Source organism: Echeneis naucrates, chromosome 9, assembly GCF_900963305.1.
Source record: "Echeneis naucrates chromosome 9, fEcheNa1.1, whole genome shotgun sequence".
NCBI lineage: Eukaryota > Metazoa > Chordata > Actinopteri > Carangiformes > Echeneidae > Echeneis > Echeneis naucrates.
The window spans coordinates 24,641,412-24,666,561 of NC_042519.1; the positions used below are offsets into that span (position 1 = coordinate 24,641,412).

At 43.9% G+C, this 25,150-nt stretch overlaps 3 protein-coding genes across 4 annotated transcripts; 2 read left to right on the forward strand and 1 right to left on the reverse strand.

The window, feature by feature from the left end:
- Nucleotides 1-14: 14 nt before the first annotated feature.
- Nucleotides 15-9,051, reverse strand: LOC115048511 (netrin-G2-like). Its single transcript, XM_029510007.1, has 11 exons — nt 8,917-9,051; nt 8,033-8,393; nt 7,220-7,478; nt 6,945-7,090; nt 6,585-6,823; nt 6,282-6,472; nt 1,574-1,579; nt 768-935; nt 489-632; nt 228-317; nt 15-145 (listed from the first exon to the last, which is right to left on the reverse strand). Exons 2-11 carry the CDS (start codon nt 8,279-8,281, stop codon nt 15-17), a joined length of 1,623 nt encoding a protein of 540 aa, XP_029365867.1. The 5' UTR covers nt 8,282-8,393; nt 8,917-9,051.
- Nucleotides 7,076-24,908, forward strand: fnbp1a (formin binding protein 1a). The gene is made up of 19 exons (XM_029510010.1): nt 7,076-7,099; nt 14,310-14,339; nt 15,483-15,598; nt 16,466-16,516; nt 17,993-18,140; nt 18,544-18,606; nt 18,764-18,859; nt 19,023-19,037; nt 19,205-19,333; nt 19,404-19,550; nt 20,034-20,210; nt 20,300-20,491; nt 20,594-20,608; nt 20,816-20,925; nt 21,766-21,898; nt 21,993-22,138; nt 22,276-22,412; nt 22,870-23,028; nt 24,808-24,908. Exons 2-19 carry the CDS (start codon nt 14,310-14,312, stop codon nt 24,834-24,836), a joined length of 1,893 nt encoding a protein of 630 aa, XP_029365870.1. The 5' UTR covers nt 7,076-7,099; the 3' UTR covers nt 24,837-24,908.
- Nucleotides 9,730-12,890, forward strand: med27 (mediator complex subunit 27). 2 transcript variants are annotated; one of them, XM_029510011.1, is made up of 8 exons: nt 9,731-9,971; nt 10,311-10,455; nt 10,587-10,717; nt 11,944-12,037; nt 12,130-12,237; nt 12,317-12,358; nt 12,440-12,517; nt 12,685-12,890. In XM_029510011.1, exons 1-8 carry the CDS (start codon nt 9,769-9,771, stop codon nt 12,817-12,819), a joined length of 936 nt encoding a protein of 311 aa, XP_029365871.1. In that variant the 5' UTR covers nt 9,731-9,768; the 3' UTR covers nt 12,820-12,890. The 2 variants fall into 2 exon arrangements, with proteins under 2 accessions (XP_029365872.1, XP_029365871.1); XM_029510012.1 differs by lacking the exon at nt 12,130-12,237 and having other exon boundaries at nt 9,730-9,971.
- Nucleotides 24,909-25,150: the final 242 nt, after the last annotated feature.

A 25,150-nucleotide genomic window follows, 5' to 3' on the forward strand; every position in this document is an offset into this window, starting at 1 on the left:
CAGTGGGATTGGCCTCAGTAGGAGGTGGAGGTAGTCAGAATAAGGATCAGCAGGTAAAGGTGTGAGGTCAGAGAGGAGGAGGAGCCATCAGCACTGTTGACACAACCGCTTTTCTTCAGACAGACAGTTTGCTCACAGAATGTGCCTGCACACATGATCATGACATCATCAGCCATTGCCAACATCACCTTACTCATCATCAGGACCAGCCCACAGAGGTGTGTTACCTGTGAAATTGTCTGGACAGACGCATCGCTGGAAGTCGATGCATGTTCCTCCATTTTGACAAATCAAACGCTCCTCATCACAAACATTCACTGAGGAGACAGGACAGTCCAATTATTATGATTAATTACGAGAAATTATACGTTTTTATAAAAAAAAGTCTTACATTGTTGACAATGTAAAGGACACTAACATCACATCACCTGGATCCAGGTAAAGATGCTGTCTAAGGTGTCACTAAGCCCCGCCCCCTCATTGCATACCTGTACAGCCAGCCTTGCTTCCTCTCCAGGTGTAGCCAGGTAAACAGGAGTCACAGCGCCGCCCTGTGGCTCCATCTTTACACTGACAGAGACCAGAGTCCGAGCAGTGAGGAGAAACACTGCTGTCGGCATCACACTCACACTCTGACAGACATAGCCGACATCATCAGACAGGTCAGCTGATTGTACAGTCAGTCAGAGCAGATTTCATAGTAAAATAATAAACAGGGATAAACAATAACAACAGCAACAACTTTACTGTGTGTTTGTGTTACTGACCCACACAGATGTTCTCATCATCAAGCGACAGTGACACATTTCTATAGTAGCCAAGGCGACAGTACTGACAGCTCTGTCCTCGTGTGTTGTGCTTGCAGCTCACACAAGTGACCACGTTGATGAAATCAATGTAGCTGCAGCGGTTGGAGTGACCATTACACTCACAGTCTGACACAGAGAGAGGGAGGGTCACATGACCGATGTGTCATGACAAAAAGTTAAATTAAGATCATCATTGTTTAGATCTGACACTTTAGAAGTTGCAGTTCAGAAGTTGTTTATTTGACAGTTTCTGTTCATGAGATTGAGGATAATTTTCCTCAATGGTTGGCACTCACTATGACAAACAAAGCCATAGGTAACAAAGATAACACACATAACACACAATACTTATAACCCCACCCATGACCCAAATGGTGGGTGGGCTTTGCAGGAGGCGTCATTGTTATGAGAGGGTGGACCAAATAGACAAGGGGAGGAGTCAAACATGTCACATTTGACGTATAAATGCACTGCATCATTACCTGAGTGTGACTATTTATAGAAGGGGTGTGGCTGTACATACGGGGGAGTGGTCTGTACAGCAGAAGGCTTACCCTGGAAGGTGATGTAGGCGATTTTGGACAGCCGACTGAACTTTGGTCCTCCAGGAATCAGAATTTTCTGGGTCGCTTTAGATGTAAACCAAGTTGAGTAATCAAGGCAAAAGGTAGGTAGCAGCTAAGGCTAACCCTAAAGGACCAACTACAAATCAGAACTTATAACTACACAGTATTACCATCAGTTATATTTATAAGATGTAGTACTTCCATCTATTACAATGTTACAACAACAATTACAAGGGTGGTTGGTACTGCTATTAATAATACTAATCAGTAGATGGCATGTTTGTACTTGTACCTTTTTTCTCATAGCCTTTGTCCTCTTTCTGTACAACTCCTTCCTCTTTTGATGTTTTTTTTATTTCCTCTCTGGCCTCATTGGCTGTTTAGTTCAACAAATTGGGAAAAGGTTTATTTGAAAATGATCAGGATATTTTTATACATTGTGTCTCTTTTCTCATTATCCTCTCCACTGGCTGTGTGCATACATTTGTTTTTCTTTTATAAAAGGGAAAACTACTTGTTAGTGATATATCAAAAACAAATACCATTTACTGATAGAAAATTAATATTCTTTTTGGTGATACAGTCCTATGACCAAAACTGTGAACATATGTTTTTATAAGAAATTCTCGAGAAAAGGACACAGATATCTGCACTGAGGATAATCTAGTGACAAAAACGTTTTTTTGCCTTTACCTTTTCCAAAGTTAGCAATAACTTTGCAATCTCTACACAGGCTTTCAAATATTTTAATATTTATTTATTTTTAATATATCCATTGATGTGTAGCCAATTTATTTTGTACCTTTTTCCTCTCTCTGCTCTCCTGTCTGCTCCTGTGTAGATTCTTTCTTTTCATTGGACTCTGACCATCCTGATCTTCTACCAGTAGGTGAATCCTTGTCAGAAATGCCTTCCTTTTGAGCTGGAGGAGGAGATAAACCTAATCCTGGATCATCTACTTCTGGCATAGCGTCTGGTCCAGAGTTTGCATTAGGAATTATGCGATTTGGTGCAGAAAAATCTGGTCTGCTTTCTTGTATTCCCTGTGTGTCTGGTCCTGTTAGAATTGCATTCAGCCCAGGATTAATTGAATCAATAGAGCCACGAAAATCATCTGGAATTATCCCTGGATCACCAGCAGGCACTGTTCCTGAAGTTTGTCCTACATTTGATCCAGGTGGAGCTGCATTTGTGGGAACTGGGAAAGGGAATGTGAAGTCCACAGGGGCCAAATCACCAGCTCGGTAAGGTGAATCTAAGGTGGTGGAGCTTGTATCTGGTGCAGCATCCCCTCCATTTTCTTCAGGGGTAGTTGACAAGGACTCTACAGGAGCCTCTGGAGCTGGAGGGGGAGCATCAGGAAAAGGTATACCAGGAAGTACATCTACCAGAGTGTCTGGAGTCCTAGGGGATCGCACATCTGGAGGTACATCTGAAGGAAGTGCATCAGGAGACAGTACATCAGGAGATGGTATATTAGGAGAAGGTACATCATCAGGAGGCACATCAGGAGAAGGTACACCAGGAGATGGTACATCTGTGAAAGGTATATTGGAGGGAAAGTAAGATGATACTTCTGGTAGCAGATCAAGACTAGGTACAGGTGGAGGTGGTACATCAGGAGAAGGAAGATCAATAGGAGGCCTATCTGGAGTTGGTTCATAAGGAGGAGGTACATAAAGAGGAGGTTGTATATCTGAAGGAGATGCCTCAGAGGAGGATTCCTCTGGCAGCAGTAAATCAGAAAGGGTTGTCTCGGCTCTTGCTGTTGGTGAAGAATCTGAAGCAAACATCTGATTGGTTGGGGCTGACGCTGTAGGTAGAAGGTCTGCAGATGGAGCCATTTCAATGGGCAGGGTTATTTCTGAGAGGGCTGTAAGAAGTAGGACTCCAGTTGACACAGTACCATCAGCGGATGGGGTAGTACTGGTGATCAGGGTGGTAGTATCAGTCCCAGAGATGGTGGAGTCTGTGCTTTCTGGTGAGGAGGTGGAGTCAGAGGGTGGTGTTGCTGGGTCAGAAATAGACACCTCAGAGTCAGTAATGTAGCCTGGAATTCTGAGTCTGTTGGTATTGGTGCTACTGGTGCTACTGGTAATGGTGATGTCTGGTTCTTTGAGAGCTGGTTTGGACACAGTGTCTTCAGTCTCCAAAGCTGGACCGCTGTATGGAACTATGTTGGCTGGAAGTCCTGCTGTACCATTTATGTCTGGAAATGCATCAGAGTCTGTTCTACTAAGAGTACTACTAACAGCAGTAAAAGCAGAGCTACCGGTGACAAATGTTGTTGCAGCTTCTACACCAGGAAAGTCACCAATGTCACTACTGGAGTAAGTTGGAACACTGGTATCCACCATAGGAGTACTGATGGAAGGAATATTGTCCGTGTCAAGTATTGACTTAGTGCTGCCAATAACACTGGTTTCTGCTCTAACAATAATTCTGTCAGTTACAGTGGAAGTTATGCCTGCAGCAGTAAAAGGACTTCCTGGGTTTGTTGTTGTTGCATCAGGAATCACTGCGTACATCAAAATACTGCCAACACTATCTGTACTGAAACTAGAAGAGACAGTAGATGTCGGAGTACCAAGGTCTGAAGCAGAGTTTATAATTACAATACTGTCAGTAGTGGTGCTGTCAGTAAAGGTAATGTCAGTTGCTCCGTCTGAAGAGGCAGAGGGTCTGTCAGATGCTTCTGAATTAGAGTCACCAGCCGCTGTCAGAGAAGAAGAGTTTCTCTCTTTAGTGAATGTTGGTTCTCTGTTCTCTACAGGTACTTACAGAACATCATAACATGCAGAACAAAAAAATTAGATTGTTAATAATTTGCCACTAACCCATGATCCCTAATCCCCAACCCCCTCAGCCTCATCACTACTGTTCTCCTCAACATCTCAGCTCCATCATATCTCAGACAGCTCATAGTTCCTTACTGTCCTAGCAGGCCACTCCGCTCTCTAGATGGAGGTTTACTTGTGGTTCCTAGAGTCTCCAAGAGTAAATCTGGAGGCAGATCATTCAGTTATCAGGCTCCTCTTCTATGGAACCAACTTCCAGTATCGGTCCGGGGGGGCGGACTCTTTAGTAATTTTCAAGACCAGGCTTAAAACTTTCCTGTATGACAGAGCTTATAGTTAAAAAGTTAAAGTCATCTACTCTTTAGCTATGCTGCTGTAGGCCGAGGCTGCTGGGGGAAGGACTGAGCTTCTCTCTCTCTCTCCCTCTCTCCCTCCCTCCCCCCTTGCATGCACTGACAATAACCACACTTCTCCCGAAGTCTCTCTCTCTCCCACCTCCTCTCCTCATCCTGCAGGTGGTGACTCATCGCCATCCCGTGTTCCTGCTGCCTGCGGCTCCCATATCTTCATGAATTCTGTACTACAGCTCATCTCCATGAACTTCATGTGGCGCCACGTTCCTGCCTACACCTATTTGAATATCCCCTCTCCTGCTCTCATTCTCACCCTACACTACACCCCCCCATGCCTCTCTCTCTCTCTCTCTCACTCTCAACCCAACCAGTCGAGGCAGATGGCTGCCCCTCAGCCTGGTTCAGCCTCTTAAAGGAAGTCTTTCCTGCTCATCGGGGGATCTGTTGAGTCTCTTTAAATAATTTATCAAGACTTTGGTCTAGACCTGCTCTATATGTAAAGTGCCTTGATGTAACTGTTATGATTTGGTGCTATACAAATAAATCTGATTTGATTTGAGATCCTAGACTCTCCTGGTTCCAAAAGAACTGGTCTGTAAAGACCTGTTTTAACAGGAACACACAATGGATGACCCCCAATCAGCATCTTCATCTCCCAGAGCTTTGAGCATCACATCCCTTCCTGCCAACTCATCGTGTTTGTACCAAAAGAGATGGATTCAGATTAAAAGTTTTTTCTGGGGACAGTAAGTGGCAGAGAGGCCAACAGGGAGTACGAAGAGAGAAACAACCTTCAGGCCAACTTCCCAGGTCAGAGTTGAACCCGGGACGCAGCACGGACGGGTGCAGATTAAACACACACACCAACTGTTGGTGTGTTAACTTACTTTGCACTTCAGATTAAAGCTCTGTTTCTTCCCAAAATGCACTCTGATATTTAAAGAGGGCTGGTTGTCAACCCGTCTGTCTGTCTGTCTGTCTGAGTCCGTAATGCAACGCAGGCCAAATTACTGCTATTTTTATGAGACATGGGGGGACAGACAGACAGAGAGACAGACAGGTGAGCAGACAGACAGATGGGCGTGAGGTACTTACTGGCTGCTGGTTCTGCCACTTCACCTGAAAGAGAGACAACATATGAATGGTAGCATTTCCTCAGAAGAGAATTATCTTCAGCGTCATTTGACCAGCAGCTGACAGGTTCACGGGGAGCTTCATCAGCACTGTCCGCCAAGCACGTCTCAGTTTCTCAGTCTGCTCTTCCCAGTTCTGGTGAAACACTATCTGTCTCAGAATTGGTTCAGTTCAGAGTCCAGATCCACTCCAAACCAGATCTCCCAAGATGCTTAGGGACAGCTAAGTATTGCAGAATGCATTCCAAACCAAACTAATAAAGGCAAAAGTCAAATAGTCAAGTCTGCATCTTCAAGGAAATTTTTCCTGCTCATCGAGGGACCTGTTGGGTCTAAATAATCTAGACCTGCTCTATATGTAAAGTGCCTTGATGTAACTTTGTTATGATTTGGCGTTATACAAATAAATCTGATTTGATTTGATATGTGACATGTGAAGTGTGTGATTTACTGCACTAAGTTCAGTGTGTATCTGTTTGTGTAGATTTGATAATTGTGTTGTGATGTGTGACTGAGATCAGAAAGAACAAACTGGTCCAGATATGAATGTTCCACTGGTCCACAGGAGTCCAGATGTTTGCTGTGTGTCCATGTGCGCAGGTGTGTGAGTGTGTGTGTTCACATGTGTACAGGTACATACATGTGTTGGCAGTGCCTCTGGGCAGCGGTAGGTATGATCCAGGTCTCCAGTTGCGGGATTTGAACTCTTGGCTGCAGAACTGACAGTCTTGTCCCGTTGTGTTGTGGTCACACTCACACTGGAGCATTGCATCACGTAACACACACTGAGAGGCATGGAGGTTACATTTACACCTGCAAGACACATACACACAGACCCTGTCTAATGATCTGACATTGTCCCCTAACCCACTGGTCAGCTGCTGAGTGCCTGCAGGTTGTCTGTGGGAGGAGCTAATGTTATTACCTGGCAGGTACGTCAATGTTGGAGATGGCATAGAAATACTTTAGCAGGTTGTCTCTCTGGACATAGGTCCCACCCAGCGCCGGCCGAAGGAGTCTCAGACGCAGGTTGGTGAAGGTGAAGAAATCTCTAAGACCCTTCATGGTCTCCATCCGTGTGTATAGAGCGTCCATGTTGATCAGCTTTGGTCCCGCAAACACACTGAACCTAGCACGCACTTCAAACACCACAGTCTTCTCCTCCTATTGGCCAAACAGCATCATAAGTTTTTATGAACCTTGGACCTGGGCCAGGTCCAATCCAGCTCTAGAAACCTGTCCCAGTCACACAGTACCAGGTTGCAGGTGAACCAGTGGCACTCACCTTGGCACCGACCCAGCGGGAGTACTGCTCAGTGCAGATGACCCTCGTCAGATTGGTGGGGGCTAAATCTGAGACCCATTTGGGCGACATGCCGAAGGCGTCCAGGCAGTCATCAGCGTAGAACTGGTATGGCTGCCAGGTCCTGCCTGAAACACATACACACTCTGAACACCAGCACCTACAGCCCACTTCGTGCACCACCTGCAGTTGATGTCATGTCATCAGTTATTCAGTTCACTGCCACAATATCACAGCCCCCAACACCCCCCCGTCACCTTTGTCCAGGGACTTCTCCAGCACCATGCTGGTTGGTCGGCCGTACTCAAAGGTGATGATGATGTCATCAACCACCTCTAGAGTCTTGTTCCAGGACAGTGTAATGTTGGCCAGTAGTGGTTCAGGATATCTGGACCATGTGATTGTCTGCCAATATGTGATGAGGCCCCCCCTCTCCCTGTCTCCCATCAGCTGAGGAGGGTGAGACAGGTCAGGGCTTGATGCATCACATTCATCACTGCACAGGTACGGATTCTCCTGAGGATACACCAAACCCAAACATTCAGCATTACAATGAGACAAACACAAGGACTCATGAAGACCCTAAATCCTGTGTGTGTGTCCCACTAACATACATGTGATGGATTAGCACTGATGTTAATCTGATCAGTGAGTGTTAGAGGTTTATCCTTTAACTTCAGCTTCTGCTGGTGAACAGATTTAAATTAAGCAACACTATCAGGTTCAGGATGATTCAGTTTTTATTTTATCTGTTACAGCTTCAGGCTTTTTATTAATTATTAACAACAACTTTCTGGGTTATTCAAGCTTCTCCTTTTATCAATAATTCAGACAAGACTTCAGTTTCCCAAAGGAACAATTAGAACGACATGTTCTCAACCTGAGGTTCAGGCCCCCAAGGAAACCACCTGAGGAGTCAGTGGTCAGGGCCACGGGATGATTGACAGGAGACAATTAATCAGCAGAGACTAAGGCCTTCCATGAGAGTGATGCATTATAGGATGTTTGTATGGCGATGGAAAAACCAGAATAGCAGAAGAACCAGCTGTCTTCGGGTGTGTGCCACTGACCAATGTACAGAATCGCTCTGGTGGATTTCCACAGGTGATCCCAGGGGGGTCGACTCTGATCTGCATCACCTCCTTCATGTTGGTGGGAAGGGGCTGACAAGCGTAGAACTCCCAGCCTGGCCCCGCCTCCGAGCTGCGCAGAGAGCGACACACGTCAAACTGATCTCTGAGCTGACATTGTCCCAGCACTGACAGGAGAACAAGTGGGAGGACGAGGGCAAGGGTCATGGTGGACCAACGGAAAGTCATGTCTGGTTGAATGTTTGCTCCTCAGACAGTTGTCATGGTTACAGAGTTGCTGCTGGTTACCATCCGTACTTCAGGTGGGTCACCACTAGTAAGTCCCACAAAACAGTCCAGCCTTTGGAAAAAACCACAACAAAATACACTGGTTACACATCCAGATCTTTATGGGTCTGAACTCCTGGAATTGGATAAGGTAAGGTAAGTTAAGTTAAGTCAGGGTAAGTTAGGGTCAGGTAAAGTTAACCTTATTACTTAATTGGAAACTTCAGTTGAAGGTGCAGCCGATTCATACAATAACATAAAGCACACAATAATACAGTCACATGACAATACATGATCTTCCTCAGCTCAGATAAAATGATGATGATGATGTTCAGAGTCCTGCAGCTTTCAGAGAAATAAGGTCAGATGTGAAGAAGACAGCATTTGATTGTTTGTTTGTTTGTTTGGTGGTGTATTTGTGTATGAGCAGATGACAGAAATGATTACAGCAAGACTTTGGGGACAGAGATTCTGAATCTGGATCAGACACCAAGGTCTGGACTCTCAGATAGAAATGTCTTTTTGTTCACATTCAAACTGTAGTGTCCAGTATCTGTCAAATAACTGTCAAACATCTCTCTCTTTCTGTTACTTACCTGTGTCTCTTTTTCTGTGTCTTGATAAGCTGATTAAATCTTCAGGACATTTGCCCTCCTGCTGTTCAGTCCTCTTCTTTTTATTTATTTCTTCTCTTCCTTTGTTGTGTTTTCTCCTTCTGCCCTTCTCCTTTCTTTTCCTCTTAATCCCCTTCTGCTCTCAGTGACTGAAGATGAACTTCTGTTGAGCTGATCAGTGTCACCTAACCCTCTCTCTCTCTCTCTCTCTTTCTCCCCCCACCCCTCTCTCAACTTGAATTCAATTTAATTCATACATACAATACAGTGTTACCAAAGCATATTTTTTATACATATACAATTATGGCAAACAAATAAATAAACAAGCAATAAACTGCCACAGCAATCCTCTTTCTGTCCCAGCAGGACTGGAAGTTTCTGTATAGTCTTCATTTTCATTTCATTCTTCATTAGTGGTTCAATAAAACAGCAAACAATGGATTAGTGTCCCTTCTTGTTGTTTCCAGGATGCAGAAGTTAAACACTCAGACCTGCTCAGCTCACTTTGTGTAGTTTTGTATTTTTTGCTAAAATTCTTTGTCTGTTCGCTGTTTTGAACACATAAAGATAAAATGTTAAAGGTTAAAGAAATCCTTCAGTCAGAACATTAAAACTCATACAAATTGTCAATGTGTTCAATGAGTCTACAGCCCTAAATGTAAATGTATATGTATACATACACTTTTGCGTTTGTAGGCTAATCAGAACCGGAAGTGGTCCTTTTCATGGCCACGCCCACCCAACGGACTGGATGTTTGAGCCCAAACAATAGAGCGATTCGCTGATTGATCTTCGACGTCATCTCTATGCGGAAGCAGCATAGAAACAGAGAAGATGGCGGACGTCGTGAATGTCGGTGTGAATCTGGACGCTTTCTCTCACGCCATCAGCGGGATTCAGGCGCTCCGCTCCAGCGTGAGCCGCGTGTTCGAGTCCCTGAAGGACGGAATGAGGAACCGAGAGACGCTGGAGGGCCGAGAAAAGCAGTTTATAGCTGAGTTCCAGGACAACCTGCAGGCCGTCAACAGAGACCTCAAGTGAGTCCGGCAGACCAGACTCTGGTTCGATCTGGATCGTAATCACACTGGGTTGAGAGACATCACAGGTTCATCAGATCGGTCTCAGTCCAGCACTGAAACCTGTAACGGGTCTGGCTCTTCTGGTTGTTGTTCACGTTGTCTCACTGGGACATCAGTCCATTTTAAAATGAAGGTCATTTGACAGATTTGTGGAGGGAGTCTGGTTTGAAGCCAAACAAAAACCAGTTAGAGACCAGAGGCCTTTCCTGTCACTTCCCCCTGATGATACATTAAAAACACTTCTCCCTCTCTGTCTGTCTCTCTGCTTCACCCACTGTCCATCTGTCTGTCACGTAGTGAGTTGGAGCGTCTCAGTGGTCTAGTGGGCCGGCCCTCAGAGTCACATCCTCTCCATAACAGCGGCCTTCTTAGTCTGGATCCAGTTCAGGATAAAACGCCTTTATACTCCCAGCTGCTGCAGGCCTACAAGTGGTCCAACAAGGTACAAATGCTAACAGGCTAATCCCCCAATGCAGACATGCACACAAACTCATCCACCACCAAACGCATGTATGATGGCGATGCTGTGTGTTTGTAATACTTGTGTCTGTCTGTATATATGAACGTGTTTAGCTGCAATACCATGCTGGTCTGGCCTCCAGTTTGTTGAACCAACAATCACTGAAACGATCAGCCAATCAGATGGGAGCTTCAGCCAAAAGACGACCTAAAGTTCAACCCAGCACTCTGGTACTCCCTCCTCAGTGAGTATTGCAGTACTGCAGGCATTAATACTACAGTAATACACCAAGAATATAGGTTAGATTAGATTAGTCTTTATTTAACCCATAGTGGAGAAATTCACAATGTTTACAGCAGCAATACACACATACACACACATACAGTGTACATAAGTGGACTGCATAAAAATAGGCAAAAGAAAATGGATATGATGCACATATGGTGTGGTTGTGCTTGAATGATGATGAGGAGGAAATTGCACATGGTACACCAGAACAGACAATATTCACAATAACCCTAACGTTGTTGGTCTACTGGGAGCTGAGCTGGTTGTAAAGTCTGACAGCAGAAGGGAGGAAGGACTTGTGGTACCTCTCCATGCACTGTGGTTGAAGAACCCTGTCACTGATGGAGCTTTCCAGTGAGCTTATAGTCTGGTGTAGAGGGTGGGAGACATTGTCCATGATTGATGACAGCTTTGCTGTCATCCTCCTGTCCCCCACTACCTCCACAGACTCAAGGCTGCAGCCCAGGACAGAGCAGGCTTTCTTCACCAGTTTGTAGAGTCTCTTCCTTTCTGCTGCTCCAGCACACAAGACCATAAAAGATGGCCGATGCAACCACACAGTCATAAAGGACTTCCTGCATGCCAAAGGACTTCAGTCTCAGGTGGGCTCTGCTTTGGCCCTTCTTATATATTACCTGAGTGTTGACAGTCCAGTCCAGGTCCTAGCTCAGGTGAACACCCAGGTACTTTTCAGAGTCCACTATCTCAGTTCTTTGGTTTATATACTGTGAGAACACAGTGCTGCTTCTAGTTGATAGTACTTATACGACTGATTAGAGCCTGAACAATACAGGACTTTTAAGACCACTACTCATTTTGATATTTTTGGATTTAAATAATCCGATAATGATATATTGGCCAATATGCAGGGTTCATACCCCAGCCACAACCAGTGCTTGTGCCAGTCCCAAGCTGGATAAATGGGGAGTATTCCAACAGAAGGGCATCTGGTGTAAAAACTGTAGCCAAATCAACTATGCATGTGATGGAACTGACTTGCTGAAGCGACCCCAAACATGGAAAAGCTACCTTGTCAGCGCGAGACAAATATTTCTGAATATAAAACTGTGCAAATTAAGAATCTTAAACATTTGTTGATGATTGATCTGATCAGTTGGTTCTTCCACAGTCCCACCACATCTGACCTCTGCTCACTTTGTTCCAAATGTTGGTGTGTGACAGGTATGTGGATGATGTCATCTCACGGATCGGGAGGATGTTTCCTGACATGACCATTGAGCTGTTCAGACCTAACGGGGCGTCTGCTGTTCTGCTGGTATGAAAACACACAGTGAGAAACACCCATTACCTGATAACAGAACTGTCACCTGGCAACCCTTACACTTTCTCACCTTTTTACCCTTTCAGGTGACCTTGGGGAAGGTGTTAAAGGCTATTGTTGTGATGCGTTCACTGTTTATCGACAGAACCGTTGTTCGAGGATACAACGAGAACGTTTACAATGAAGAGGGAAAGGTTAGACAGCACACCAACCGAACAGGAGGACCCTGAGACTTGTCTGTCCCCATGGTAATTGTCTGTTTGTTCTCCCCAGCTGGACATTTGGACCAAGTCTCAGTATCAGGTGTTCCAGAAGGTAAGATCCACCTGTCGTCACCTGAAACGCTAACCTTGGCTAAGTTAGCGGTGTTTTGATTGGTTGTGGTTGTGTTGCTAGGTTACAGACCATGCCACCACTGCCCTGTTGCACTACCAGCTGCCCCAGATGCCCGATGTTGTAGTTCGGTCCTTCATGGTGAGAATAACATAAACTTCTTATTTATCTGTCTCACTCATTGTCTGCCCCTTGACGTTTTGTTTTCCCTGTTTGTCTCTCTCTCTAACTGTCTGTTTCTCTGTCTGTCAATCTTTCTATCTGTCCGTCTCTCTCTATACCTGTCTGTATAACTGTCTAACCTGCAGACCTGGCTACGAAGTTACATTAAACTCTTCCAGTCTTCTTGTCAGCGCTGTGGTCGTTTCCTGCAGGATGGACTTCCTCCAACATGGCGGGACTTTAGGACCCTGGAGGCGTTTCATGACACCTGTCGCATGTAAACAAACATTTGGTGTTTTTCTGTCTTTCTCTTTGTAAAAGTTTGAATAAAGTTTGATTTAATTTTCTTAAATGTGTCCTTTAATAAGTTCCTATACCAAACAGCCATGTGTTTCATCTGGTTGGTGGTTGGCGAAGCCCCTTCCTCAACTTCAAAACACAACTCTGCTTTGAACAACAATTCATTCAAGAAATCAAGGTCCATCACTAAAAAGTTCTCAGCACCCTTTACCTGAGGAGACATTACCCATGAGCTAATGGTGTGAACTGCTGTCAAAACATCGGTGCATCGCCACTGTGATGTGTGTTACTGTCTTAGTGTGTGTTCACCGGCCACAGTGAAAGCAGTGTCATCAGGAATCTCAGGCAAGGTCTTTTTCACACTGATCAATATTCTAAGATCATCAGGACAGATCTGCTCAGTTTTCACTGTCAACATATTGATGATAAATAACAATGTGATTTATTTCTTTCAGGATCAGTAATGATGGCTGAACAACTTGTTTGCAATTAAGTCTGTTTCCTGCAGCGCCTGAAGAACTGAGACTATTAAATAGAAACTCCAGAGACTCCAACAATAATTAATAACCTTTATCAATTATTCATCAGTATATTAAATCAGTCTGATCAGAATAGTGTCCCTGGCCTTTAGACAAAAATGGGTTTTAATTCAAACTGGTTGTGTTCTCAAATTTTTTGTCAGAATTAGAAATCTGTTTTCGCACACTACTACTTTACTTTTGTTTGTATTTAATGTTTATGTACTGTGGAATTGCAAGAGCTAATATGCTCCCTCTGAGACTAAATTTAACTGCCAAATGTAGCCCTACTTGTGTGAAAGGATTTCTGATATGAAACATAACGAGCAGTCTGTAAAATCTGCCAACTGAATTGTGAATTTAAGCTATGCTATTAACATTATATGTTTGTAAATCTGACTTGCGGGTCAGTGACTCCCCAGCCACAAACCTCACCGCACATCACTGGTAACAGTTCTGACTCACCTCTGTTGAATGACAGATCAGGACGAAAGCTTTACCGAGTCTGCGGAGAAGACTCTAATACGTGAGAAGAGCGTCATCTGCTGGAGGACTGAGGAAATCACAGCTGGTTTGTCTGCGGACATCATCATCATCATTAATAATAATGCTGCTCATGTGTGCACTAAGAGCTGTGTGTGTGTGTTTGTTTAATACACTAGGATAGTTTAATGTGTGTGACAGCAGGGCGGAGCTGAAATTGAGCATGCGCACCCCCCCACGCGCACACACACACACAATCTCAGCATCTCGCTGATGACAAAGAGGCTCGAGCTGCTGCAGACAGACAGACAGCGTGAGACAGGCGGGTCTGTACGGGGGGTGGGGGGGGTGGGGGGGTCGGTGTCGGTGGGATGCTCAGGGCGGCAGCAGCAGCTCGCGGTGATCGTCGGTAGGTGGAACAGAGGAGGAAGCAGCTGCAGCGGGAGGAGCTGACCGAGCTGACCGGAGACATGAGCTGTAACTGGGGCACCGAGTTATGGGTGAGTACATCTGGTCACACCTGCTGCACGCGGACACAGCCGGCTCCGTCACCCGGGCACTGACCGACACCTGCCGGTGCAGCCGGTCCGTCGGTGTGCCACACAGACTCTGAGGGCCTCGTGCTTTTGTCTGCTCTGCCATAGCAACACGGTGAGTGACGACATCGACTCGCATCCTCCGTCCCCCATGATGCAGCTGCAGCGCGCGACCCAGACATGCAGAGACCCCTCCCCCGTCCAGAACTGACAATAAAGAGGATTTAACTCTGCCACAAACGGACTCGAACCTTTTCTTTCTCAGGGTTAGGGTAACAGTTTCCAAAATGCAACACCTCACTTGTTCTGTCAGAGTAGAAAGGGTCGACCTGCAAATTGCACTGTTCCATCAGTTGATCGATGAGTTGCTGTGGACAGTGGGACTGATGGATACAAGGCTGCATAGTGCGGAAGTACTGGAAGCAGTTTTCAAAGTGCTCTTGTAGGGTAGCAATATTAGTTGCATTACTGGTAAAGCAAACGGGGCTCTCTCTGCCAAAGTGGTTTTTGCTTAGCTGTACATTGATGTGGTGAGAAAGGTCTGCAATTATATGATTACACTCCTGTAATTTCAGAATAAAGCCATTCAGATGTTGCTTTGTGTCTTTGAAAATCTGCATTTCTCTTTTGGTAGCTAAGGCTTGATAATCGGTCACAGTCTCCTTTGCAGCACCATGTGTCAGAGTCCTGGTAGCCCAACAATGTCCAAAGCATCTGATGCCTTACGACTGACAAGTTTAGATTTGTCTAGACCCTGCCTACGTTTAGTGCTTGCAGAACTATTAAGTTTCCTGGTTTTCCAGGACGCCACTCAGAGAGATCATTCAGATTTGGGAATCCAAGCTGCTTCCTAGGGTTAAATAAACTTCAGTACCCTGCAGTGGCATAGAGTTGACCTTCTTGTCCTCTGAAGGAAGCTGTTGTGAGAGGGCCAACTGACCACCACCACACAGCTTTCAAAGTCATCAGGACACACAAAACCATCCACTATGTTAAGGTGTTAATTCTTAGAAATGGACTTAGAAATGGACTAATATATACACAGACCAATATGTTTATTAATACAGACTATTGTATAACTGTTCTCTGTCTTATTTCATATTTCAGGATCAGTTTGATAATCTGGAGAAACACACCAGCTGGGGAATTGACTTCCTAGAGCGATATACCAAGTTTGTGAAAGAAAGAGCTGACATCGAGCTGAGTTACGCCAAACAGATCAGGTAACTATGACTAGTTCTTCACCTTCATGTGACCACTGCATCATATCTCCACAGGTCTATCACAACAAAGGGCGTACTGTACACTCTTCTTACTGTGGGGAGACAGTGCTAACTACTGAAGCCGCCATGCTGCCCGTTGTACTTGATAATGATAATTTTAGATGACTTGACTTGGTCCTCTGGTGGAAGATTGTCACTGTTTGTGATTATTTGTTTCCTTAGCTGCTGTAATTATGAATCAAAAATAAAAGTCCGCAATCTCCTGGACAACCTGCCCCCCCAGTTCTGAAGTGATGATAGTGCCCTTGTTCACCACCCATTGTTACCTAAGCATCACCATCATACTAGAGACATCTTCTTAGAAATATCACATGCCCATAATAATTTCTAATAACTTATTACAGAGAGTGATAGAATTAAATAATATGTTTAGAAATTATTAGAATTAGAAGTGATTTTAAAATCAGTTTTTTGTCTCTGATAATTTTCTTTTCACATTCCTGTGGAAATGCCTGTGGTTATCTGACAAGTGTTTACAGAGCCACCATAATTACCATGACTGGACAATTGATATTCATATTATAATAATTATATTTTTAAATGGTAATAATCTGTTTTATTACATGACATCTGTAATTTGGTGTATCCTGAGATGTATGATCAGCAGCCCCTGAATGTGCAATAATTACTATGTATTGTATTTTTTAACCATAATTCCGAACTGATTTCAGTCCAGAAATAGAGGAAAGACAACATCTCAGCTTTGATCTGGTTTTAGGTAAAAAAAGATTTGGCTCCAAGTGTAGAGCCAGTCAATATCACTGACTCTGTACCTATCTGTCTCTCTGGTGACCTGTCTCTCTGCAGGAATCTTTCAAAGAAATACCATCCTAAGAGAAGTAGAGAAGAAGAGAGCAGGTTAGTGAGTTAATGTGAGTTTTGATAAAGTTTAAGGAAGTTGCTGTGATGTAGTTCCTGTCACACTCGTCTGTAGGCGATGACATTATAGCTGTTGGGTCACTGGCTTTGAGCCACATCAGGGTCCAGGTGATGTAACCTGATGTTTTCAGGTGGTGACCGAGTGCCATTATGAGATTGTCTGAGGTCTACATCATCCTGGTAGTTTGTGAAAATGAAGACTAGCACCAGGTTCAGGAGTCCAGATAATCTGACTTCTCAGGCTCTTTGCTGTTCTCAGCTGCTTCCTGTTTGCTTGACGTGTCAGTGAAATAATTGGCAGCAGCCGAAAGAGGCCTTGACCTGTGACCTGTGGTGAAGTTAACTTGTTGAACAAACTTTAGAAGGATACTTGTGTATAAGGTCCTACAGTCATCCTGGAGGTCAGAACCAAAACCACATTATGGAGTCCAGTGGACTGTATGTTGACCTCTGAGATCAAACTGTGCTGCAACATAGATTTGAACGGCATAGTGTTCACTAGCCTTTCTCAGAAGAAGTCATAAGAAGCAGGACTCTTTTTAGAGCAGGTTTCTGGACAAACTGAGGGACTATAGTCATGGAGGAGGTCCATGTAACCCTGTAGCTTCAGGCATCCTCTGCAGAAATGAAGAATCTGCTGGAATTACAATCACCAGGTCTCCATGTATCTGACTGATCGAAGACAGACTGAGTCTCCCAGTCAAGCCCACTTTAGTCTGACAGACACTTCCTGTCAAGACTGATGAGTCTGCCAGGAGGACTGCACTGACGTTGTCTCTAACCTAGTGTTTGATTGGTTATTTCAGGTACTGTGGCATCCCAGGAGAGTAGAAGGCAGGAATCACAGTGTCAGAAAAGACTAAAAGACAGCTGGCACAAAAGTTAAAGTTATTGGTTTTGTTTTGTTTTTTTGTTTTTTTTTTAACCCTTTGACGCCGAAGACTCCTATTGTCCATCTGGAATTTTTGGAATTACCATAATGACCCTATATTGGCTGTGAAGCACAACCTCTCAGCTTTCAGAAATTGCTGGCATTTCTCCAATAGAGCAAACATTCGTGAATTTACGGTAATTCAAAGTGTGGTGGCTGCCAGTGACTACTCTCAGATTAGAAGGATTAAATAAATAGTTTAGGGGAAGCTGACGGGGTTAAACTGCCACTCAGGGATCTTTCCATCTGAGGCTCAAGACTTTAAGACTTTCTCAAGGTAGCAGCTGCTGGGTTGGACACTGACCACTGTTACCTTTCAAACCACAAGCCAAACTAATCCAGTACTGCTGGGAGCTTGGGGGTGGACTCTCCCCCTGTATGATGGGCTGTGGGCAAAACACTCCCTCCATCACCACCCTCAACCTCAGTTTGGGGATATTTCCCCTGGTTTGCCACAGTTTGATTGATTGTTTCAGCTGGTGCTTGATTGGTCGCTTCAGCTGGTGTTTGATTGGTTGTTTCAGGTACACCTGGTGTTTGGCATTTGCAGAAACTCTTCGCCAGCTGAATGAAGTTGCTGTTCAGAAAGAAGAACTTGCTGAGAACCTGAATACACAGATCGTCTGTGAGCTGGCCCGATACACACAGGAGTTTAAAGCTGAGAGGAAAACAGTGAGTAAACAGAGAAATAAATAAACAGTGAACAAGGCTCATCCCCCACCAGAGAGCTTTGGGGAATGACAACACAAAGCAGAAGGACTTTGAATCATTGTGTCAGTTCAAGAGTTTGAAGCTCTATCAGGGTTTAGATCCATCTATTGTCTGGTTCATTCATCAACACTATTCAGAGTGACCCAATGACAAACATTAAGCTAAGCATATAAGCAAATAAGTATAAGTATATAGACTATATTGCCAAAAGAATTCAGTCAACTGCCTTGACTCGCATATGATCTTAAGTGACATCCCATTCGCAGCTGTAACAGCTTCAACTCTTCTGGGAAGGCTTTCCACAAGGTTCAGTAGTGTATTTATTGGAAACTACTCCTAACTGCACCTAACTGCTTTTTTGCAGCATTTCCAAGATGGCCGTCGTGCACAACAGCACATTGAGAGTTCATGGAAACAGCTGGAGTCAGTGAGTGACCCCCCAGCACATACAAACATACATCCATGTGAACATTCATCAACTACATCATGTGACTTTCATTGAAATATAATAATAGTGACAGCGCCAAGGAAGACCTGACGCATTGTTGTATCCTGATGTGTCATTCTGTTGGTTATTCTTTCAGAGTAAACGGCGATTTGAGCGGGACTGTAAAGAGGCCGAACGTGCTCAACATGTGTCTGATAGGATTGACCTCGAAAGCAAAACAGATGGAGAAAAGGTTTGAGAAATGCACACTGAAAGAACCAGCATCATTACTGCAGTTATTACTGTGGTACTATTGTAGAATTTCTGTTGATACATGGATAATATGGATAATGTTTTCATCCTTCATGGTTAATGTTCAGATAATCTGACTTCTTCTCTGTCTTTCTGTCTGTCAGCGCTGCTCACTGAAGGTATTATTATCATTATTATTATTGATGTTGTTGTTGTTGTTTTTGTTGTAAACAACATGCAGAACTCTGTCCTGACTTCATGTTAACAACCGGAGCTGTGTGTAGTTGAGATATAGGCCCTAAATATTTATTGGTTTATTTGTTGTCTCATTATGTGTTTATCTAAGGCTCGACATACTGCACAACAGAAACAACAGGCAGCTGAAGAATCCAGGAAAGACTATGTGACCAGTTTAAATCAGTTTAACCAGGATCAGCACCAGCATTACCACACACTGATACCTGTTATATACCAGGTAACCCTGCAGGACTGTAGTACATGTCAGGGCTCAGGGGGTATTAAAGTGTGTACTGTTGTGTTTTCAGCGTATACAGGACATGGAGGAGCGGCGGCTGGATCGGATCTGTGATGCTATGCGTTTGTCAGCAGAGGCTGAGAGGAAAGTGCTTCCTGTTGTGAGCGGATGTCTGGATGCCATGATGGATGCTGCTGAGAGCATCCAACCTAGGATGGTGAGTGTCCTCTGGACTGGACTGGACTGGGGTGAAGAGGAGACATTTCAACAAAGAAGAAAATACAGCAAGAGTCACGAGACCCAACCAAGATGCTTTTATTTAAAAGGGAGAGGAGTCCCTCAGGACCTCTGTCCATCAGCCCATCACTGCATCACTCCATTATTCCATCTGTCCATAAGTCCATCAATTCTTCACTCCATCACTTCATCACTCTCTGTCAATCAGCCTCTCGAACCCTATAGCACCTTAGGCCTTCTTACTTTGAGAATAGGGGAGAAAACAACCATTTGAACTTTTATTAATTGAACAGCTGTGACAGAGAGCAGGTGGAGCCAACATCAACAGTCACTGCATGAGCTCCATCAGGTAACCATGACAACCACTCCATCTCCAACTGCTGAGGAAACCATTAGACATGTTGAAAACATTTGAACCACAATGTTCCCTGGAAATGTTGCAACTGACTGTGTGTGTGTGCAGGACACCCGTCAGGTGGTGGAGGTGTATAAGTCTGGCTTCGACCCTCCGGGTGACATAGAGTTTGAAGACTACAGTGCCACAATGAGAAGGAGCATCTCTGAATCCAGTTACCTTGACAACCGAGCAGAAGGGCGGAGGCATGGCAGGAAGCTGTGGCCGTTTTTACGAAAGAACAAGGTACACAGACACACACACAGGCAAACACGCATTAAACCCCTGTAGGAGTCACCGAATCTCTCTCTCTCTCTCTCTCTCTCTCTCTCCAGCTGTTGACCCTCCTCTCCTCCCCCCGACAGCCTCCCCCTCCACCTCCAACCTCACCCTCACCTGGAGGTGTGGCTGGCAGTCCCCAGTCCCCGCCCCCTTTTTCCAGAGAGCCAATTACACAGCGGCTAAATGACCTCATGACCTCGGGCTCCAGAACCAGGAAGCAATGTCTGCGCAGCTTGAAAAGAGGGGTATCTGTTTATATTTATTAATGATCAATATTATAATTGTTGTTATGTAGCAATAAAAACGCTCTATTTCTAACTTTATGATGTTTCCTCTTTGACTGGCAGCTGTCACTCAAACTGGTCAGTATGTCACATAACGATGTGAACTGTTATTACATCATTATATTTCATTATCATTCATTATGACATCATGTTTTGTCTGTGATGACAGTAGCTTGTTTTATCTGTGATGACATTGTGTTTTGTTTGTAATGATGTCAGTGTATTTTGTCGGTGATGACGTCATTGTTTTGTCTTTGGGTCTGATCGATGCTGTGACAACTTCAGGGCTCCGGTCCAGCTGACTGCCGTCATCTACCCCCAGAACAAAGACGCAAAAAACTTCAGTCCAGAGTCAACAACATCAGCCAGGAGATTCAGAGAGAGAGGGAGCAGAGGTAACATACACAGGCACAAATACAAACAATGATACACACACACAAATTTTATCACACGTTGTATTTTAACAATTCAAAGAAGTGTAAAATAAAATGTATACTTTTTTTCTTCTCATAGTTGTGTGTGTGTGTGTGTGTGCATAAAATAAAGTCTATGGAATGCAGTCTGAATGCCGTGTTTCCCCTTATAGTGACCTCATTCAAAAAGATGCCAGGGCTTTATTAACAGCTGGTTGTGTCATTGATTTGCACAAACAAACTAAACAAACTAAGAAAACCCCAAAATTTTCCACCCTGGGAAAAAAACAAAACCAAAAACAGCTAGTGCCACTAATTGACTGTAGCTAACATTACTATGATATCTGGTAGCTCCTTCCATGTTAACTAGCAGGCATAATTTCTACAGTGTGCAGACATGGCAGCTGTCAAATGGCACAACTTAACTTGAAAGAGAAAATGCTGTTGTGTGAAGTGGAGAATTAATTAAATAAAGATGTGCTCTCTGATGTTAAACTTCCTTCTAAAGCCAATCTGCAGTTGAGTAAATCCAAGCCACTGGGGGATATTCAATACAGGTGCAGTAGGAACATGTGATGCTGTATGAAGTATTGAATGAAAGTCAGAATGTATACCATATTTTCTCATCATATTTGTGTGTTTGTACAAATACATTTCTATAATAAATACATAGTAAAGAAATTAACGTATATATTTGTTTATCAATTACTGTAGCTCGTTCTTTTGTCTTTTTTCACCAAAATGTTTAGCAGCTTTTCCTCTGGAATTCTCTGCTCTGTGTGTGTGTGTGTGTGTGTGTGTGTGTGTGTGTGTGTGTGTTAGAGATGCTCTGTTGAAGATGAGGGAAGTTTATGAACAAAGTCCACAAATGGGCGATGCCAGCAGCTTGGAGCCTCGACTGGAGGAGGTGAAGAAGAGTCTGAATAGACTGGAGGAAGAACTGAGGAGGAACCAGGTCACAGATATATGTTATGCAGTACATACTAAAGCTTACACTGTATACACAACATGTATGTATGTATGTGTTAATTAACATCTCTGATCTGTAGATCTGGTTATCTGAGGTTGATAGCAGCCTGTCTGATAGCAGCAGTAGAAGACAGAGTGGACGTTTTGGATTCAATTCCCAGGCAACGACACCAGGCAGCAGCAGCCTGAAACAGCTGGACAACCGCAGCCCAGCCAGCAGAGAGAGGTGACTGTTCCTGATTGTTGACAAATTCTGTATCATTGAAAAGGTTGTTCCTCCTATACCTGCTGGTCAGTTCAGACATTTGCAGATGAATCAGAGATTCTAACCCTATTAAACCTACCCGTCTGTCTCTCTCTCAGCCCTGATGGCAGCTACACTGAAGACCACAGTGCAGAGCTTCACTTCAAGTCTCGCAGTTCAGAGTTTGATGATGACTTTGATGATGAAGAGCCGTTACCAAGTATCGGCACCTGCAAGTCCCTTTACCCTTTTCAAGGTATAGCAGGTGGTTAAATATGTGTTGAGATTAGTAATCATGTCTAAAAGGTTCTCTTTTGTTAGACTTAATATATTAACGGTGTTATTAAAGGGAATCAGTCTTGTATTTATGTAAATTAGACGCAATCATGCAGTTTCTCTTTTTTCATGTTTTCCCAGGAAAACAATAGTTTGGAATAGAAATAGTACACTTAACTAATTGTTTGGTGCCAAGTGGTGCTAAGGATCGTAAATGTTCGGAGGGTGAGACCCTAACCCTAACCCCCTGCAGGGTGCTGCAGGTGAACCCTTTATCCACACCCACTGCTGTCAACCTGGACAGGTCCAGAACAAATCTGAAAAATGGTTTAATGGTTTTAACGATCACCATGTGTAGCACTCTCACAGGGATTTGAGCTGGTAAACCAAACGACATGTGAGTTCTCTCAGTCAACAGTTTGCCTGACTCCCTGCAGGTCAGAATGAAGGCACCTTGTCCATGGTGGAGGGGGAAGTACTTTCTGTGGTGGAAGAAGACAAAGGAGATGGTTGGACCCGGGTACGGAGAAACTTGGAGGAGGAGGGATATGTCCCCACATCTTATATCAAAGTCTTCCTGGATAGCAGTGCCAAAGGTGCTATGACCTACATATGACCTCATTTTGACCTTTAAATTACCCTGACATGACCTACACATGACCTCTTCAGTTGACAGTACATGTACCCTTTGCGGCCTTAAGTGGCCTATTGACCTCATATTAACTGTTCCCATTCAACGATCTCACACCTCTGTGACCTCTGAATGTCATCATGTCAGTTGCTATGGTTACAGCACCCTGCCTGTTTATATGCTGAATATTGGATAACTGCTCTCTGGTTTTGGAGGGAATCCCCCACCTGTACACCTCTTATGGGAGGTGTGTCTTAAATCAGGCTCAGACATCCTTGAGCCATCACCTTCAAGTATACCTCCTCCACATACCTTCGTTGATGTATTCAGGTGCTGAACAATCACAATTGATGTATTGGTGCCCAGGAGCGCCTGGATCAAGTGCATTGTGGATTCTGGTGATGAGACCTATGGAAGAGGTGGACCCTGAACAGACACTCAGCTTCTGGTTTTATTATAGAGGTCAGGTCTGAGAGCTCAGTATAATCGATATCAGGCCAAATAACCTGCTGCCAGCAAACAACGCCCAGACAGACATGAAGAAAGACACGGAGAGGAAGAGAGAGAGAGGAAAAGAGACCTGGACAGGCAGACAGACAGGCAGAAAATGTTCCCTCAGTCTTTCCTTTTCTCAGTTAAAGTTAAATTTGTAGTTTTATCACATCACCTGAGAACGAGTTAATGAAATCGGTAATTCATCACCAGCTATTGAACATCAGTTAGGGATCAGTGTGTGTTTGAGCTTCATCTTTTTATTTCATTGCCATCATTGTCATGTTTACTTCCCACTGGCAGTTTCTCGTTTTCACAAGATTTATTGAATCTACTTCTCCCACAATGATCAATCCTCTATGAAACATTAGATAACAGTCAAAACATCCACCATGTCCTGAGAGAAGATATCCACTTCAGTAAATACTCATCACTAATCAGAAGAGAGAAAAATGGTTTAGGTTTTTTTTAATAACACAATCCAGATTTATGTCTGATAAACTATTGAGACCCAAAGAGCTTCAAATCACATCCATTTATAAAATGCCAAATCATAAAATTCCATCAAGTCTCTTCACACAGAACAGGTCCAGACCAAACTCTGTGTGGAGCTGTTCATGAGGCCAGCATCAGACAGCAGACAGACAGAGGGAAACAGAGATTGGGGGGGGGACTATGAACAGGAGGAGAGAAGATGACATGAAGATACAAACAGAACATCCAGAAAACATACAGTCTAGGCTTATAGCACTATAGCAGCATAACTAAATAGTAATTGAACTTTTAACTAAAGTCTTTAAAGAGAAAAGTCTTAACATTGATCTGGAAAATGAGAGCCCCCCCCCGGGCTAATATTGGGAGTTGGTTCAACAGAAGAGGAGCCTGATAGCTCAAAGATCTGCCTCATGATAGAGACTTGAGGATCCAGAACTAAACCTCCATCCAGAGACTGAAGTGACCTCCTGGGACCATCAGGAACTCTGGGCTCTCTGAGATCTGATGAGTTTGGTCATTCAGAGCTTTTTGACTTGAGACAAATTCTTTAACTTTGAAACATAATTGTCAAAGATTTTGTTCAACTGCATCAATAACTTAACATGTTCAGTTATGAATATTAAGATTGAATATGAGCAGTGAGTCAGTGTAGTCACCTGTCTTACCCTAACATACTTGTCTGTCTCTTTCTACCTGTCTCTAACCTGTTTCTTTTTCTTTCTATCTACCTCTCTCTCTACCTATCTATATCTTGTAGGCTTTGTGCAGAGTAGCCGTCTAGTCTAGCGCAATAATCGACCAATGAGGACCTCTCGCCACAGGAAGTGATGTAAAGAGCTCAGAGGAAGTCTGGTAAAAGCTTTTCATTGGACAGTTTAACTCTTCATCTACTCGATTTATTGGCTGAGAGAGTGACATTGATATGTGATGGAAAATACTAGGTCAGATATTAGACAGGTCCCACACATAGATTTGATACAAGACAGTTGAATATTGAGTTGCTTGACTGATTAGACGTTGAGTCGTAGTATGATCAGTAGAGGTCAAATCAAAGATGGTGACTGTTTCTTATCAATTGATCCGTTATTTTATTAATTTTA

Bases quoted from the DNA above. Each gene is read 5' to 3' on its own strand.
- LOC115048511 (XM_029510007.1), bottom strand. From the start codon at position 8,281: ATGACTTTCCGTTGGTCCACCATGACCCTTGCCCTCGTCCTCCCACTT. The intron at 6,824-6,944 runs GTGAGTGCCACT...TTTGGCCAATAG, and splicing joins CCCGCTGGGTCGGTGCCAAG to GAGGAGAAGACTGTGGTGTT. The intron at 633-767 runs GTCAGTAACACA...TATGTCTGTCAG, and splicing joins TGATGAGAACATCTGTGTGG to AGTGTGAGTGTGATGCCGAC.
- med27 (XM_029510011.1), top strand. From the start codon at position 9,769: ATGGCGGACGTCGTGAATGTCGGTGTGAATCTGGACGCTTTCTCTCAC. The intron at 12,238-12,316 runs GTTAGACAGCAC...TGTTCTCCCCAG, and splicing joins TTTACAATGAAGAGGGAAAG to CTGGACATTTGGACCAAGTC. The intron at 12,359-12,439 runs GTAAGATCCACC...TTGTGTTGCTAG, and splicing joins AGTATCAGGTGTTCCAGAAG to GTTACAGACCATGCCACCAC.
- fnbp1a (XM_029510010.1), top strand. From the start codon at position 14,310: ATGAGCTGTAACTGGGGCACCGAGTTATGG. The intron at 16,517-17,992 runs GTTAGTGAGTTA...TGGTTGTTTCAG, and splicing joins AGTAGAGAAGAAGAGAGCAG to GTACACCTGGTGTTTGGCAT. The intron at 18,607-18,763 runs GTGAGTGACCCC...TTATTCTTTCAG, and splicing joins CATGGAAACAGCTGGAGTCA to AGTAAACGGCGATTTGAGCG.